This window comes from Falco rusticolus, chromosome 1 (assembly GCF_015220075.1).
Source record: "Falco rusticolus isolate bFalRus1 chromosome 1, bFalRus1.pri, whole genome shotgun sequence".
NCBI classification, from domain to species: domain Eukaryota; kingdom Metazoa; phylum Chordata; class Aves; order Falconiformes; family Falconidae; genus Falco; species Falco rusticolus.
Genome location: NC_051187.1, coordinates 26,838,319 through 26,854,923, shown reverse-complemented (window position 1 = coordinate 26,854,923; position 16,605 = coordinate 26,838,319). Strand labels below are relative to the sequence as shown.

The window sequence follows — 16,605 nt, the reverse complement described above, 5'->3', positions numbered from 1 at the left end:
GGGTATATACCCTTCTCCCCAGCAGTACTTAGCACTGTAGCAAAAAAAAAAAAAAAAAAAAAAAAAATTAAAAAAATACAAAATGCAGCCCCAATCCGAAGCTATCAGAGCTGGGCACAGGGTGAGTGCTGGCGCAGCGAGGTAGGTGTCAGCTCCCCAGTGACAGACCTGTTTTCTTACAGGTTTGCTTGGGCTCCCTGGCCCTCCTGAGCCTGTGCATCTTTTACCCTCACCAAGCTGTGATCACACTGATTTGTGCCCAGAACATCTTTCATCCACGTGCTCTGAGCTGTGGCTGCAGCAAACAGCTGTTCCCCAGGTCAGGCTATGAGACAGGCGAGCAGGGGCGGGCGGGAGCCCTGGGGCTGGGCCAGGCTGGGGGCTGCAGGGGGGGATGCACAGCCAAACTCTGTCCCAGGGCAGCCCCACCCCCCCACCCCCCCCCCCCCGCCCAGTGAGGGTGGGCAGCTTACTGCTGGGGGGAAGGCAGCCATGTACATGGCAATCGATTTTCCTGCTATTTTTCCTTTTAATTACAAATGCCTATTTCAGTTGCAAAGCAGTTTGATTTGGGGGATAGTCTCTTTCAATTTTTACAGAAAAGAGCAACACTAACAACTGGTCTCTTGCCTAGAAAACACTATTTTATTAAGTTTTTCTTATTTTATTCTTTTTTTTTTTTAATGACTACCAAGACAGTTGCTGGTAGTATACCTGTTATCACTGTTATTAGAACCCTCCAACTCTGTGCTGACATCCACAATCAAAATCAGCCTTTTATTACCATATCCTTTTGATAACTTTGGTCTAGTTGGCATCAGATATTCTCTAGCAAAGAGTTCAGGTTGTTAAGACTTAAAAGACCTCTGAGAGCACCCTGTGCGCTACCTCTGTGAGGAGATTAAGACATGGACTCCAGAATCCGACCAGAAGACCCTTTATTAGTCTAAACCCCATGCTTACATATCCTCATTCATTGTTCACATGCAACATATTAAAATTGGTTAATCAATACTGTTCACACACTTCTTGGCTACACATAATTACAGTTAATTACTAAGCTACAAATGCACTGAACTTCTTGCATATTTTTCCTCTCTTCTTTCTTATCTCTGTGAGTCTCATGTTTTTAGCAAGCGGCTGAGACATGGCATTGCACATCCACTTGGGCCTTGCTTCATATCCCGTTTTTCTTCAGGTGTTCAGCCAACCTTATCTTACTTTCTTTCTTCTTTAGCCTTCAAGGTCCTTCACAGGCATTGTGGCCTCCAGCACTTGCCATAAAGCTCTCTACACCTTTGCTGCAGATCCAGTTCCCAAAGGCACAGGGCTGGGCTGTGCATCTGTATCACAGATGGACAGGTTTTGTGTTCTTAAAACTTGCTGGGGAGCTAATTCTCCTCTTGGTTTTGGAGCTGCAACATTAGGGTTAGTGGCCATGCACTGATGAACTGGAGAGAGGACTTGGTCCCCAGCAGCTGCCTGGAAAGTGGAGCTCATGAGGATGGATGGAGTTACAAGCTGGCTGTCAGCCCAGCCCACCAGTCCCGCAGCTTGGAAAGCAGAGGCAGAGTGGGTGTCCAATCCTTGAACAGCTGGCAAAGCTGATGTCCTCAACAGACCCATGTAGTCAGCATAGCTGTGCTGAATTGTCAGGTCTAGCAGGTATTGGGCAGCAAAATAGAGAAGTGAAACATTTTCAGAAGTGTAGGACTTAACCTTCCTCTTTGCACCAGCTGTTGTCTCATACACACACTGGCTCAGGAACTGATGAGGATTCAGAAAGGGGAATGACTGAAAGACTGGAAAGCATCTCGGAGAGAGTCAAAGAGTGCAATCCATGCCATGTATCAAAGGGAACTTTTGTGGTGCTTTGATCACAACCCCTAAGCACTCAGGTGGGAATCATAAATTTAACAGATTATTTAATCCATAGGCAAAGACATGACCATCAGGGTATGAAGCTGTAGCTCTACAAATGCAGAACCAGAAACGAGTTTCTTGTAGTGAGGGAACAAGTCATCAAGGATTGCAACAGGTTTGTCACTTGTGGTTTCAGATGTTTTTCTGGAAGCAATGTTCTGGTTCAGGTGATGCCACCAGCCTGGACGTAGGAAGTGGGAAGGTCTCTGCTCTGCATAAGTTTGAATTAGATGACCATGTTGGTGTCAAAAAAATAAGGCGGCAGTCTCTGGGTAAGGCTCTCTGTGGAAGAAAAGGCAAAAAATAAAGTTCTCTGCTCTTATTCCTTTGAATAGGCACTGTGTTACATCTAAGGCATGCTAAGGACTGGTTTTAATCTGGTGCAAGTGCACAGACTGCAGTCATGTTATTTCTCATTTCACTGAGATTAACAAAGAATACATTTCAAACTGTATATTGCTCATTGCCCCTGAAAAGGCCTGACAGAGTTCACTGAGCACTAAATCCTTCAGAGCTAGATTCTAATTTTAGCTACAGCAGAGCACATCCAAATAGTGCTACCTGCAGCAATCACTGTGGTTTTAGAGTCACTGCATTTGAGCAGCTCAAACTTTCCCATTACTTTTGCCTTGCAAGGAGTCCCATGAAATGGGGCCGGTCATCTCCTGTGCAAGCTTGTCCGCACCAGGCAGTCCATGCTGCAGCTGAGAACTGAACTCACATCTCACAAACCCTAGTCCAGAGTCTTAAAAGTGGGCTTACTCCTCATTTTGGACTAAACAATAATAAGAAAAAAATAAATTAAATTTGCTAAATGGCTGGTCTTTCAGAATATTCCATTAATCTTTGTTTTGTTGGTGGCAGGGGTAGCAGCTCTGCCATCTTCTGCTTTTAATCCCAGTCAAGTGACTGGCAACTAAATTGCATGCTTTGAATAATTCTGTGTGTTTTCTCACTAGGATACTGAGCCACAGCCTTAACCTTCCCAGTAGTTCATGGCAGTTACAGCTGAGTTAGATTAAAATATTATTTTTACCAGCTACCTGAAAGTACTGCTGCAATCTGATTTATTCTCATTGATAGTGCCTGTTTGTTTAGTCTTTCAGATGAAATGAACTTACTGTTCATTTACTACTAATGCCAAGGGAACTACTGTATTCAAAAATAAAGGAGTATAATATGCAGCAAAACATGGGTGTTTTGCTTATGCAGTTGCCTATATACACAGTGGAAATGATTCAGTGGCTTACGGTGTTAATCTGCTTGCTCTGCAAATGGATACTTGCGGCTTTCATATCAGCCCACAACTATCCCTCACTCCATGGAGGAAGCTGGTGTACCCAAGGCCAGAGAAGGAGCCTTTCGCTCTGAGATTATGTGCGGCGTGTTGTCGCAAACTCTGCAAAATCTGGATTTCTCGGAATTTTCTGTTTCTCTGAAAAATACAGGTGAACTAACAAGATGGAACACTTTAAATCCTCAGTTTTAAAGCAGTAGTTAGTGTTGAGTGCCTGGATTATGACACAAAAGTCTGATTTCAAAGCTGTACCGCACAGCCAATATTCCTAATAAAATCAATGGGAGATGGGAATTCCAGTGAATATCAGGCCCTGGTGTGTCAGGGGAAAGACACACATGAAAGCTGCTTGTAGCTGGGCATCTATTTGGTATTCAGCATTCCCCAAATCTGAACTCAAGGTCTAAGCCATTAGTCCTTCCAAAATGTCTTTGCAAGGCTTACTCTCTTTAATAATGTTTTGGGGTTTTTTTGCATTTCTCAACAAGATACTGCCAGTTGAAATATGTTGTTGAAAATGTAGTTTTCACTTCTTGCCATATATGGATACTCAGTCACACATAAAACTCAACGTAATTAAATTTTAACGCTGCCATAACAAAATTTGACTTTGCTTGTTAAAACCACTTATATCAGGCTACTCAGTAGAAAGATTCTAACCTTGGAATGTGTTGCAGGGAAGACTGGAAATAAATAAAGAGAAAAGCAGGGAAAGCATCACAAGTGTATCCTCATTACTGCATTTATGTTGAAGGGCTTGTCTGCTTTTCTTCCTTCCAACAGATGAAGCAAGAAGGTTTTGGTTAAAATAAGTTTATCTTCTTGGCCTTTAATAGCTTGAAGCTAAAGCCCAGAGGGATAATATGACTCATTTTCTAAAGCAGAGATGCTACACAAATCTCTTCTGCTAGTACAGCCAGATTCCCAGATCTTCCCCTGATAACTGTGTGCAGCAACTTGATTGTCGTATCTCTCCAACACCCGAGGCTGTACCTGATTTTCCTGTTTGGGCAGACACCTACTTCAGCTGTAAACTCTTCTGACATTTCTGACGGAGATAATTATAGTGCTCTGGGGCACTTCTGGCCTTCCCAAAAATAGATGGGAACAGGAACACATGCATTTCCAGGCAAAACTAAGAGGACGTTTGGGAGAATAGCATCTATATTATGTGACACCTGCTGCAAGAGCATTGTGGAAGTGCCCATTTCATCTGTCTTTCATTGGTTTTTCCCTGCTTCCCATCATTGAATTTCTGTCTTCCCAGAAAACTTCTAATATTAAGACACATTAATGGAAGTCCTTGCATGCATGTTATCTGTTTGTGTGAAAACTGTACTGGATCAGGAACACATTTTACATCAGGTGATCCAGTGTGACATCTTAGGAAGGTCCCAATAAACATACTGATTCTTACACACCTACACTGTGCAAAGTTAAGGATGGATACAGTTTTCTGGGGGATTTGAGATCAAGCCATCATGTTGTCTTTGCTTAAAGTAGAAACCTGGTTTGCTGTGATTCAGGAAACAAACTTTTATTCAATTAAAGGAAGGTTACCTATTGTTAATTTTTATATAATAACCAAGTTACATTTCCTTCTCAAGACAGTAGAGCAAAAATGATGCATTTCTTAATACTTTTAAATGTATTTAAATAAAGAAAAATTGGTAACAAAGAAACAAAGTGCTGTTGAGGGGGGAAAATGCAAGCTGGACTGTGGCTAAAGCCTGGGGAACACTTCTGCTGCTCCTCATCTGTAGCTGTGTTCACCAGATGGACCCACGAGAGCAAGGGCTAGTGAAGGGGATGGGTAGGCACTGCCCCTGGCGGTTCACAAACAGCAAAGTGATTTGGCCATGCATTGCAGTGGGTGAGGTAAGCTGTGAACACTTGTACAAGTTAAGAAGGAGTTTATATTTGTTTTAATTTGATTTCAGGTAACTCCTACTGTTAAATTTATTTTTAAAAGAAAAAAAAATAGGGAAGAAGCTAGGAGGTTGTAAGGGATGGCAAAGGCTATGCTCCAAGCATATAACCTTGTGATATATTACTCAAAATTAAATTAAAGATTCTGTAGATCATTTCACTTCATTAAAGCCTCTAAAATAACAGCACAGCTTTTCAATGGCAGGGATTAATTTCTGAGGCAGTAGAGGGGCTTTTAGTTTCAGTGCCTGAGGTAACATGATTGCATCAAATAAATGAAGTACGAGACCTCTATCTAGCAAGGTTATAGTTATAGCAGGACTTATGCCTTAAGAAGATTTGTGCTGAAATACACAAGAATGGAAATTGCAATGCAAGAAGCATAAATATCATAAAGAGGTTATATGACTTGCTTCTGGAGGAGGAAGGGTTAAAAGGTGCTGTAGGGATTTCTTTCTATACGCTGTTTCAGGTCATGTGTCCACAACTAAAATTCCTCAGTAACCAGATGCTCTCTGCTGTTCTTATTAAAATGTATTGTTTAATTTTAAACAAATGTTTTAAATTAACTTAAAGTCAATGCTCTAGGCAAAATGAATTTCTAGAACCATTTTTCAGGCACTGGACAAAAGAAATGCTGGCCTACATTTTTGGAAAGGGTGAGAGATTTCAAGTGGCCTCAATACCTAAAATCAGATGTCATAGGAATGACATGGAATAGTTATTAGATGAAAATATGGTTCATTTGAAGAGGATTAAATTGTACATTAAAATTATCTAGCTCTCTAGAAAATGTAGACTGTCTTTAAAAAATTTGAAATCCTGGTTTTATCTTACAGTTTGCTCTTATATTGGGGACCATGTGTCCTTTTTTTTTTATAGTATCCTTTACTCTCTAAAATTCTAAACACAATCAAGATTTTGGAAGATCAAGACTTTCCTTTGGCTACGTCAGACAGAATTAAAGGTACCTGTGGCATCTAAGAATACTGGAACATGTGCAAGGCTGTAGAGCCCTGCTCTTAGATGGGGGTTAAGTTTCAGACATTAAAGCAACTGGGCTTGGACCAACCAGGCAGAAAAGGGTGGAAGTGAAATAAATCCTGGAGTGATGAAATTACTTTGGGCAACTTAACGAAAAAAAAAAAAAATGCTCAGATCCCACTAAGCCGTTAAATGACTGATTTCCACATGGAAGCACCCATCTCTGCTGACAAGCCTTTGACAAAACTGTTTCTTTATTTTCATGTGGAATGGCTCTTGACCAAAAGATTAAAAAGACTGAGGGGACAAAGGGACAGGACAGGTTAGGTTATGAGCCCAACAGACAAGAGAAAATATGTTGAAAAAGAAGACTGAAGTGCTTGTGTATTCATTAAACATGAAGGTAGCATTTGCAGATGATTGGGTTGCTTAATACTCAGGCTAAGTTGACAGTAAATGAATTGCATTAGGAGCACAAACACTTTTTAAATCTTCTGATATATCACTCTAAAATATTGAAAGAATGTGCCAATACCCTTACTGCCACAGTCATCCTCCGGTTCCTCCCTCCGCTGCTGTTTCTTTCATTTGCGACTTCATAAGTCTGAAACCCTCTCCATTTCTAAAATTAGCTGTAATGGGTCCAAAGAGGAAAGCTTGACTATTGCTCTCCTTAAATCCTTAGAGAGATATAACTAAATCTTTTCCCCAGTTCTATCAAGCTACGTTATGTCCCTCCAAACACTGTATAGTCCACCTCTAAGGTACTCTGGTTGTTGCTAAGGTAAGCAACTTCAGTACAACCTGTTTTCCAAAGGCTGGTGTTCAGAGCCAGCTGTTGATTGTGCGTTCGGCAAAGGACAAGAGTCTGACAAATTTTCTGTTCACTCTAGGGAGCAAAGACCCCCCCTGCTTCCTACTGAGACCCTCTGTAAGGGGTAAGAGCAGTTACCTGTTAATGCTCTCCACAGCAGGGCAGAAGCAGAGGCAGGAAGTGCAGTGCTGGCTCTCCTTGCCGGGGAGAACAGCAGAGCCAAGACTGGTGAATCCTTGCTGGTCTTTTTGCGTGGGACCACACAAAAATGGGAAGACTTAACTCAGAATCAGTGTTCATAGAGAATACACTGTTAAGTCTGTAATGGGAATGTAGAAACTAACTCTAAAAATTGTAATATGTGTGCTTTAGGGCTAATTAAAATTAAATCCTAATTCAGGAAGCTCTCATTCTACGCACCACAGGCTCTAGCTGGGTTTTGCCACACACTACCAAACTGCCTCCACTTCTGAAGCAATTGTGCCAAAAAAAGAAAGAGCATAGTATACCCATTGTACAGGTCCACTTCTTTCATTCAGTTCCTGGGGATTCAATGGCAGAATTAATTGCAAAATAAAATGCGTGTAACTGCATTAATTAACAGTACATTTCAAGATCCTGAAATACAGAATTAGCCGCAGGGTAAATGCACAGTGCAGGTTTTTCCTGCAAACAGAACAAGTGCTATTTTTGGAGCTTTATCTGTATTTCATTGAGGTGTGCCTTGCTTAAAAAGCTGCTAGGATAAGAAATGGGGCTTTGAAGGGGGAAGATAAATACTATAATTAGGGCTGCAGGACAACAGAAGGATTAGTCTTAAATGCAAAACAATTTGAGTGAAGTCGCTTGAAAGATAATTATACCTAAAATTGCTTGTATGGGTCTAATATTTTCTTTCCAAGGACTTACAAGACTCGTTGAATATTTATGGGCCTGGAACATAAGACTGGATGAAATTTAAAACATAAATTCAACAGCAATTCATTATGATGGTATTCCCCAGCAGTTGTTGCCCCAACCTTTTAGCTTTAATAGACAGGATTTATGTTGCAGAACACAAGCCTGTGTAAGAAATTGTAGCAAAACTGAATGCCCTTGATTGATGAACGCTGGCTTGTTTGATGACTGTGGAGTAGTCCTGAGGGCTGATCTCACCGTTTTGGTTGTTTGGGGTTTTTTTTTTCCCTCTTGACGCATCTATTGCAGAAGTGTTGTTTGGGCTTCTGGTACGGTTATCACATGCAAATGAGCATGCTGTTTCCCAGATGCAAATTTCATATTTATAAATTAAATACAATCTGAAAAATCATATGTTAATTACATTCTGAGGGTGTAGCTGAATTTCTCACTTGAACATGTTTTGTTTTGCTGGAAATAGAGCAAATTCCAGATCAATGTATTTAGTTCCTTGAAGCTTGGTAATGAATGTATCATGCTTTAGAAAAAGCCTTCTGATTATTACTGTTACTAATGATTTACCATTAGCTCAATAGTCAGACCTCTATCCCACATTATGTACTTGTTTATTTGTTTTTAATAATCTGTATTTCTCAGAAAACAACCAATACTATAGGAAGGGGGTTGGGGAATGGCTAAGAATCAAGGACAAGTTATCAGAGATACAGTGGCAGAGGAGATATGAGAAGATTTAGGAGGAACAAAACTCCCTGAAGCGGGCTCAGTTAGCTACAAATGGTCTTTTTTTTTCTTTAATGCCTATAAAGGTCCCATACCACATACGTTATGCTGCACATCCATGTTGTAGGGGTTCCTCCTTCAGTATATAGTTTGCTGTGGCCAAAAGAGAGACTGCAATCCCACGATAGGCCTCACTGGTAACGGAGGCATCCAAAGAGGCATGGCTCCTCCAAAGGCAGCAGGGAAAACCCAACAGGGCGGTTCAGTTGCAGATTTAGAAACTGTTCAGTGGTAGATGTTGGCTGGTGGCATTTAAACTGAGAATGAGCGCAGATGTACTTACATCCCAGCATGTCAAAGGACACGCTGGAAATAATTAGGAAAAATTGTGCTTAAAAGGGAGCACAGCAATTCTCCATTTCAGGTCAGGCCAGTTTTGCCCTTGAGGATTGTGTTATCAAAGGCAATGCTGAGCAGAAGCCCATTACAATGAAAGTTTCTTAATAAAAATTTTTTCTTTATATCTAGTCTGAATCTACCCTCTTTTAGTTTAAAACCACTAAGCCTTGTCCTATTGTTACAGGACGCACTAAAACGTTTGTCCCCATCTTTCTTACAAGCCCCCTTTAAGTACTGAAAGGCCACAATAAGGTCTCCACAGAGCCTCTCCTCCGGGCTGAGCAACCCCAATTCTCTCAGCCTGTCTTAGCAGAGGTGCTCCAGCCCTCTGATCATTTTTGTGGCTCTCCTCTGGACCTGCTTTGCCAAGGACTCTGGAGCCAGATGCAATATTCCAGGTGGGTCTCACGAGAGCAAAGAGGCAGAATCACTTCCCTCGACCTGCTGGTCACGCTTCATTGGACGCAGCCCAGGATATGGTCAGCTTTCTGCCCTGCGAGCACAGGTTGCTGGCTCATGTCCATTTTTTGACCCACCGGTACCCCCTAAGTCCCTCTCTGCAGGCCTGCTGTGGCTCCCTTCACCTCCCAGCCTGTATTGGTGCATGCGCAGTAGCATTACTGGCTCCCAGACCACAGCCGCCAATTAGTCAGAGAGCTCTCACTCTGTGTGTTGAATGTGCAGCTGCAGTACAGCTGGGGCACAAACTCATGGAGTTTTATGTTCTTAAGTGCAGAAGGCTGCAGAGGAACTTGTAACAGAGGAGACGAGAGCTGGTGACAGCTGAAACCTGCCAAAGGGCAAGACATGCCTCCAGAAAACTCAAACAGGACCTTGGTTTTCCCAAAAAACAAAAATAAATACCAAAGGTCTGCAAACTTTCGAGTTTGGAATAAATGAGCCAAGGAACTGCATGTCTAAAATTTTCAAAAACATGGGTTCTTATTAGAAGAGGCCCCTTAAAACCAGGCTGTTTCACTCACAAATCCTGAAGGACAGGACCAAGTCTGCTGGATTACAAAAGCCCTCTAAGGCTCACTGTCTAGGCACTGCTGCACTACCCTCTTAAAAGCCTCAAAAAGGCCAGGGCAGGTGATAAGTCAGACACTGCTGAGGGGACAAAATGTTATCGGGGACCCTCTTTGTTGAGACTGGGAGGTATAACAGGTGGACAGAAGTAAGTATTAAAGACATCTGTATTAGCCACAGAAAAAAGAGATTTTAATTAGAAAGTATGAAATATGCATGAAAATCAATCATTAACCTCGCTTCTTTATGGTAGTTTAGTTACGATCAAGCAAATAAAAACTTTTAGGAAAATATACCCATTCTTAAACCACTGTATGAGACTTACTTTCTACAGCTTACAACATTCAAACAAGTTGAGAGTACACTTAAGAATTCAACTAGTATGAGTTTTGATCCTGTAACTACACTAAAAGATAGCGTCAGGAAGAATGCAGCTTAATTCCTATGCTTTGTCAAAGCCATGATTCCTGCCATTTGAAGAACACCTGTACAACACATGGAGTCTTTCAAGATACAGCAACTAGTAACAGCTTTCTGAATGTAATCAGTAGCTGCCTGTCAAGTTGTCTCAGAGAGCGCCCAGAGGTACTGCACACAGCTTAGATACAATAAAGAAACTGCAGTACATAAAACTCCACATGCAAAGTTTAGTGCTGTTAACATGGTCCTCCATTTGCATACAGATATGACACATGACACTGGAAAACTCAACCCATGTTAAAAGGAAGGAAACAGGAAATAAATAATAATACTAAAAAAATTAAAAATTCAATCCTCTATTGCCGTCCAATGGAAATTAATGAGATGACATCCCAGCACAGAATGCAACCTACCATAGAAATCATTAAGCTATTAACTATTTTAATGTAACTATGATCAGAAAAAGCCTCCACATACTACTCCATAATATTTAGGTATGCTTTGCTAAATTTAAGGTTAATGTTAAAGAAAATGTATTTTTAAATAAGAAATTTAAAGTGCTGAAGCAGCTAAGTGGCAGAACCAGGCCTCATCCCTAGCACAGCCCTAATCCAAGGCTGGTTTAAAACCAACTCCAGTTAATCGGTGGGAGAACAGAGAAGCAACAGATGTTCAATTTGTGGACACAGGTGCTCTCAGAAACACAGGTGTTTTTAGAAAAATTGGTATATGTGAATAGGAGCTGCCTGTTCAAAGACTAAGCACGCTTGAAGGAGTGTGTGACTTAAAGCAGGCAGAAAGAAGATCACGATCCAAGGAGGAGCTTGGAACCAAGGCATAGACTGGACCTGAGCAGGTGAATCAACTGGGACAAAGTCAGGTGATGGATTCACAGAACCAACAGGACCAAAGGAAACTCCTAAAAACTTCAGACATTGACTAATGATCTGATAAGTGTATATAAGCTGTGCTGTATTCCTTGGTTCTCTGCCACTCGCTGGGGTGGTGGCCCAGCTCTGAGTTGTGACTAAAGCAAGCCCAGCGGTAACCATGTCTGTGTGGATTTTTCCTTTATCACACTATGGCTATAGTTGCCATTTAAATAACTGACTGAACATCAAGTGTTACTAACAGAAACTGATAATCATAGAGTTTCACAAAGGTGGGTGGACACTTCCAATCTAACTTACCACACGTGTGGTGGAAATCAAACTAGCTATATACTTTTTCCAAACAGCAGAAGAAATTGCTCGTTGCATGCAATGTAATTTGATCGCTTTCAAAATGCCTCTCCTGGATGAGACTGTTTACTCCTTGCAAGTTTCTCTTCCTCTCCGTTGATAATAAGAAGCGAGAACAACCGGTTCAGACTGAGTAATCCCAGTGGAGGCTGGCAACACAAGTAAGGCAGGAGGCCTACATGTGATAACAAAGAATTAGATACAGAAAAGCAGGGTTTGACCCCAGACAGTACATTCGTCATGCCACAGCCTCTGAATACAGAAAGACTGCTAAATGACACAACAGTAAGAACGGTATCACCTCACTTCTGTGACAACAGGAGAAGCTCTCGTACCTACCCACTGTTCAGCTCTTGGCTTAGTTTAGCCTTTCAGCTTTTAAGAACAGAAAAGTTAAATCTGAGTTACAACAAATCAGCAAGTTTAGTTCATGCCAATACACAGAACTACACTATCTCCCAGAACAGATAATAAGGACCTCACATGTTAGAAAGACAAAGTCGGGACAGCATTACTGTTAGATTGCAACACTACCAGAATCGTTCCTGGTTTGTACTGAAGTACAACAGTAAGTCATAAGATGTAAAAAAACGCAGAGGAGAGGTTTATGTAGCCAAAGACCACTTACTCCAACTTGTAACTGATTAATAGATTTCAGTTGATTTATCAGGTATGCATTAACACACACAAAGCAAACATAGTAAGATGCAAGTTTAGGCTTAAGGGTCAAGTCAGCGGAGCTTTCCCTGGAGAGAGGCTCTTTAACCAGCTTGTCCCATTTGTCAGCCTCCTAGGATTTAAAGATGCAACCAAAGTCAAGTTTTGCCAGAGCAGCTGCTTGATTTCTAGTAGGAAAAGCCTGTTCACTCAGCAGCTTTGCTCCTGAAATGCATCAATGAGTCCTTGTCCCAATTTCAGAGGGACTTGCCTCGCAAAAGTACCGAGTATAATATATATACACACACACACAGAGGAGCTTGTCTGATCTGCCAGTGTAATAGATTTGTGTCCTATAAACTCTTCAAGAATTTGTGGTGTTTAAAATGCTGTGAATTCAACCGTCCCTGGTTCCCACAAATCTCACAGCAGGCATACGGTGATGGAAAGGCTATGAGAGCATCCATCCAAGAATGGCAGAATAGCATCTTACCGTGTCTGTCGACTTCTGGAGTCACACGATGGGCAGCTTTATCCAAGCATTGTTTAAATGGCTTGTGCTCTACGTCCTGCTGCTGCTCTCCTGTTATATCCATGGCATCGATGCTCAAATCTGAAAGCAGCGAGCAAGGAAAGCGGTCTATGAACAAACAAGTGTTATGGCCTGTGGCAAGCTGAGGAAATGAAAAGACAGAATTTTTCAGCCAGCAGGGTAAGAATGTGCCATACCGGGAGAGCGTGTACGGCTAGGGCCAAGTGACCAACAGGGAATAAATGGCTAAATGGCCTTCCGAGGTATGGGGTTTGGTTTGGTGTCCCAGAAGGACCATTTCCAACTTCCAAGAAAACATTACCCTGAAAGGTAGACGCGCTTAAGGCAAAAAGCCAAAAGCAAACCCCTCAAAGACCAGAACCATTTTTAGGAACACAGGAGTTAAGCCTAAAATTGGTTGAAAGCTGCCTCCTACTTCTTCCCCCACCACCTTTCCCCCTTCAACATCAGCACATCTCCTTGTGATCCCTTTTTACAAAAAAAGATTAAGGCCTGTGGTATCAGCTTGGTACCAAAGCACCATGATGCGCTTGCTGGCTACATGCTCTCTTAGAAGGCTGACAGCTTCTCCACACAGAACAGCCGAGGCTTCGTCTCTCTGGCCTTCCCACACCCTGTGAAAGGTGAGGAAGGCAAAGACCGATAACATCTCGGGGGTTCAGGAGGAAGTCAAGATCCACTACATCTAGAGCCCAATGCATTACCCAAAGGAATTACCACAACAGAACAAGAGGCAGGAACGATCAGTAGACAGGCAGATAACATGCATGGCAGTAATACCCAGCCAGACTTGCAGGACTTCCAGTCACTTCATCCCTCAACTTGGTTTTGAATTTAGTTAAAAGGTAATCAGATTCTTAACGCTCATTCTGCTTTTATAACTGCTGGAGAAAAGCTAACAAGTGGCATTGGCATTACAGTCAGAATTCAAGTACAAAAATCACAGCAAAGCTATGCCTTGTCAAGTGACTTCCAAAGCAGGCTCTCGAGCCTTTCAACAAGATAGTCAAATCTGGAATCACAAGAGAGCTGTGCCAGCTCCATCAGTGCGACTGAGCTCTCTGACAAAGTACACTGCCATACAGAAATGTAAGTGGGTTTATACCTCAGGCTCATTTAAGACCTAGAAAAATAATACTGCCTGACTGGACGCACTGGTTTAAGCGCCCAGCAGGCCTGGCTGCGTAACCACGAGGTATCACCAATTCCTCCCTGGCTGTTGCCCAAGCAGCAGCGCAGCACTCAGAAGCAGCGGGCACACGGAGCCTTGTGGGCCCTCGGCAGCTACAGACGTTATCCCTCCGTTGTCAGCAGTCCGACTCACAAGCACAAGGCATATGTGGAAAAGTAACATCTAGACTGACCTGCAGTTTAGCTCCCCTTGATTTGTCAATGTACAATTCCAGATGAACCTAGGTACAAAGAAAAAACAAAAGAGCCCCGTTTCACTGGGAAGTAAATCAAAAGGCCTCTTCCCCTCGGCTGCTCTGGCCCAGGAGCTGACTGTAAAGACACAGGATCAGCGAGACACCAGAGCCTCCCAACCCTCCCCGGTAGTTCAACGCTTGCCCTTTGTAATACTTAGAGAAATCAGCAGTCGGGGGCGACGGGTGGGGATTCCACCGCCGCCTTTCTTTTCCTTCTCTTGCTCCCTGCGACAGCGTTACAGCAGGCCCCAAGGCAGCCTCTGCGGCCCGCGGGGGCCGGCAGCCCCAGCCCACTGCCACGGCCCCGGCCAGGGGAAAGACAACGCCCCGCGCACAGCTGCGGCGGCTGCAACGGCTGCTCGGGCAGCCCGGAGGCGGCGGGGGGGCGGCAGGGCGCCGCGGGCCGACCCCCCTCCCGGGCCCCGCCGCCACAAGGGAGCGCCGGGGCCGCCCCGCCGCCGCTCCTCACCTCCTCGCTGAGGTAGCAGCGCAGCTCCAAGAAAAAAAAAAACGCAGCACCGTGAGGAGCCCGCTGACCACCGTCACTGCCGGGGAGACGCGAACCGCCGGCAGCCCCGCCGGTCCCGGGCCGGGCCGCCCGCCTCGGGCCGCCCGCCGCCGCCAGCAGGCGCTCCCTGCCGCGTCCGAGCGCTTGCCCGCCACGTCCCCCCCAGCCGACCGCTGCCCGGCGGCCACGCCCGGGTCGCCCACCGGCCTCCGCCCGCCCTCAGCCCGACCGCTCACGCAGCACGCCGCTGCACGTCCCGGCCCGAAAGTCTTCCAGGCTCCCAGCAAAGACCCCGGCTCAGGGTGCCGCGCGGGCCGGAAATAAGCCCACCTTCAGGGGCCGGGCCGGGCCCGCCGCCGGCCCCGCCCACGCCCGCCGGCTCCGGCTCCGGCCCCGCCCCGCCGGGCAGCGCGGCCCGGCCCGGAGCCAGCCGAGGAGGGGCTGGGGCTCCCGTTCTGCGCCGGGGCGGGCAGGGGTTCGGTGCTGCCGCGGGCTTCTCTGAGCCTGCCGGCCCCCGGGGCTCTGCGGGGGCCACCGGCGGGGTGCGGGCTGTGCCGAGAACGGCTACCTGGGGGGGGGGGGGGGGGGGGCGGGGAGAGGCAGGCGGAGGAAAGACCCCGCTCCCTTGTCCCACCTTCCAGCCCTGCCGCGTACTCTGCACCCCTTCATTCTGGTAACACCTCACTTTCCCGTCACAGGGAACGGCTATGAGCTCAAGAGGTTAAACCGTGCAACAGCTCATAATGGCTTACTTGTGCAGGGGAAGACTTGTATGAGCTTTTCCTAAGCAACACATTCACACCACTCGTTTTTTCCAACTCAAAAAGTGCACTCCTGCAAAATCTCTTCTATTTAAAAAAAATATATTTAAAATCGCTGTTACTAACATGCTTCGTAATGCAAACAGAGCAAATGCACCCCTATTTCCCACAGCAAAATGGAATGTGTCATACAGAAAGGATTTAACAGCTTGAGCCACGTGGGTGCTTTTGTATATGGAGGCAATAAGTATTAATGCCTGGGCTGCGAGTGGGAAAAGGGCAGAGCTATGTGAACCCTGAAGCCGCAGCGAGCAGCTCCCGTGGTCCGGTGGTGTAAACTGGGCTGGGATCTCGGACCGTGCTCACCGTACCAGTGCTCAGATAGGATTGGTGGAGCGCTGCTGCCATCCGGCGAAAACATTGGGTACTGCAGCCGCCCGGTTGGTAGAGCGCTGCTGTTATCTGGCGAAAAAATTTGGGTACTGCAGCCACCCGGTTGGTGGAACGCTGCTGCCATCTAGCGAAAATATTTGGGTACTGCAGCCGCACGGTTGAGGGAGCGCTGGTGCCCTCTGGCGACCAAAAATTGGTACCAGACCACGGGGCTCGAACGCGTGTCCTTTGTGCGGGAAAGATTCTACCGACGGCGTGACGCGAACCCGGGTCGTTGCAGTCGAGCCACTTCTACGCATGCGCTGCCCTGAGTTTGCTAGAAACGCTACTACGCATGCGTAAAAGCGGATTTCGTAATACGCGTATGTAGCCACAAACCCCGCCCCGCGGCGTCAAGCCGATTCTACGCATGCGCTGCCCTTAGTTTTGTCAGAAGGGCACGCCCCTAGGCATCAAGCCAAGTCTGCGCATGAGCTGCCCTTAGATTTGCCAGAAATGCTGCTATGCATGCGTGAAAGTGGGTTTCGTAATATGCATATGTAGCCACAAACCCTGCCCCGTGGCGTCAAGCCGATTCTGTGCATGCGCTGCCCTTAGTTTTGCCTGAAACCCCACTCCGCATGCGTAAAAAG

At 45.0% G+C, this 16,605-nt stretch overlaps 1 protein-coding gene across 1 annotated transcript; it reads right to left on the bottom strand.

Annotated features, from left to right (window-relative positions):
* Positions 1–921: 921 nt before the first annotated feature.
* LOC119154171 lies at positions 922–16,097 on the bottom strand. Its single transcript, XM_037401442.1, has 6 exons — positions 15,947–16,097; positions 14,781–15,037; positions 14,249–14,296; positions 12,825–13,005; positions 11,624–11,849; positions 922–2,205 (listed from the first exon to the last, which is right to left on the bottom strand). The coding sequence occupies exons 1-5, from the start codon at positions 16,095–16,097 to the stop codon at positions 11,713–11,715; spliced, it is 774 nt and encodes a 257-aa protein (XP_037257339.1). The 3' UTR covers positions 922–2,205; positions 11,624–11,712.
* Between the last annotated feature and the right edge of the window lie 508 nt (positions 16,098–16,605).

Coding starts and splice junctions, on each gene's coding strand:
- LOC119154171 (XM_037401442.1), bottom strand. CDS start 16,097: ATGGCAGCAGCGTTCCACCAACCGGGTGGCTGCAGTACCCAAATTTTT. Junction 15,038..15,946: donor CCTATCTGAGCACTGGTACG/GTGAGCACGGTC, acceptor GGTCGGGCTGAG/GGCGGGCGGAGGCCGGTGGG. Junction 14,297..14,780: donor GCTGCTACCTCAGCGAGGAG/GTGAGGAGCGGC, acceptor CTTTGTACCTAG/GTTCATCTGGAATTGTACAT.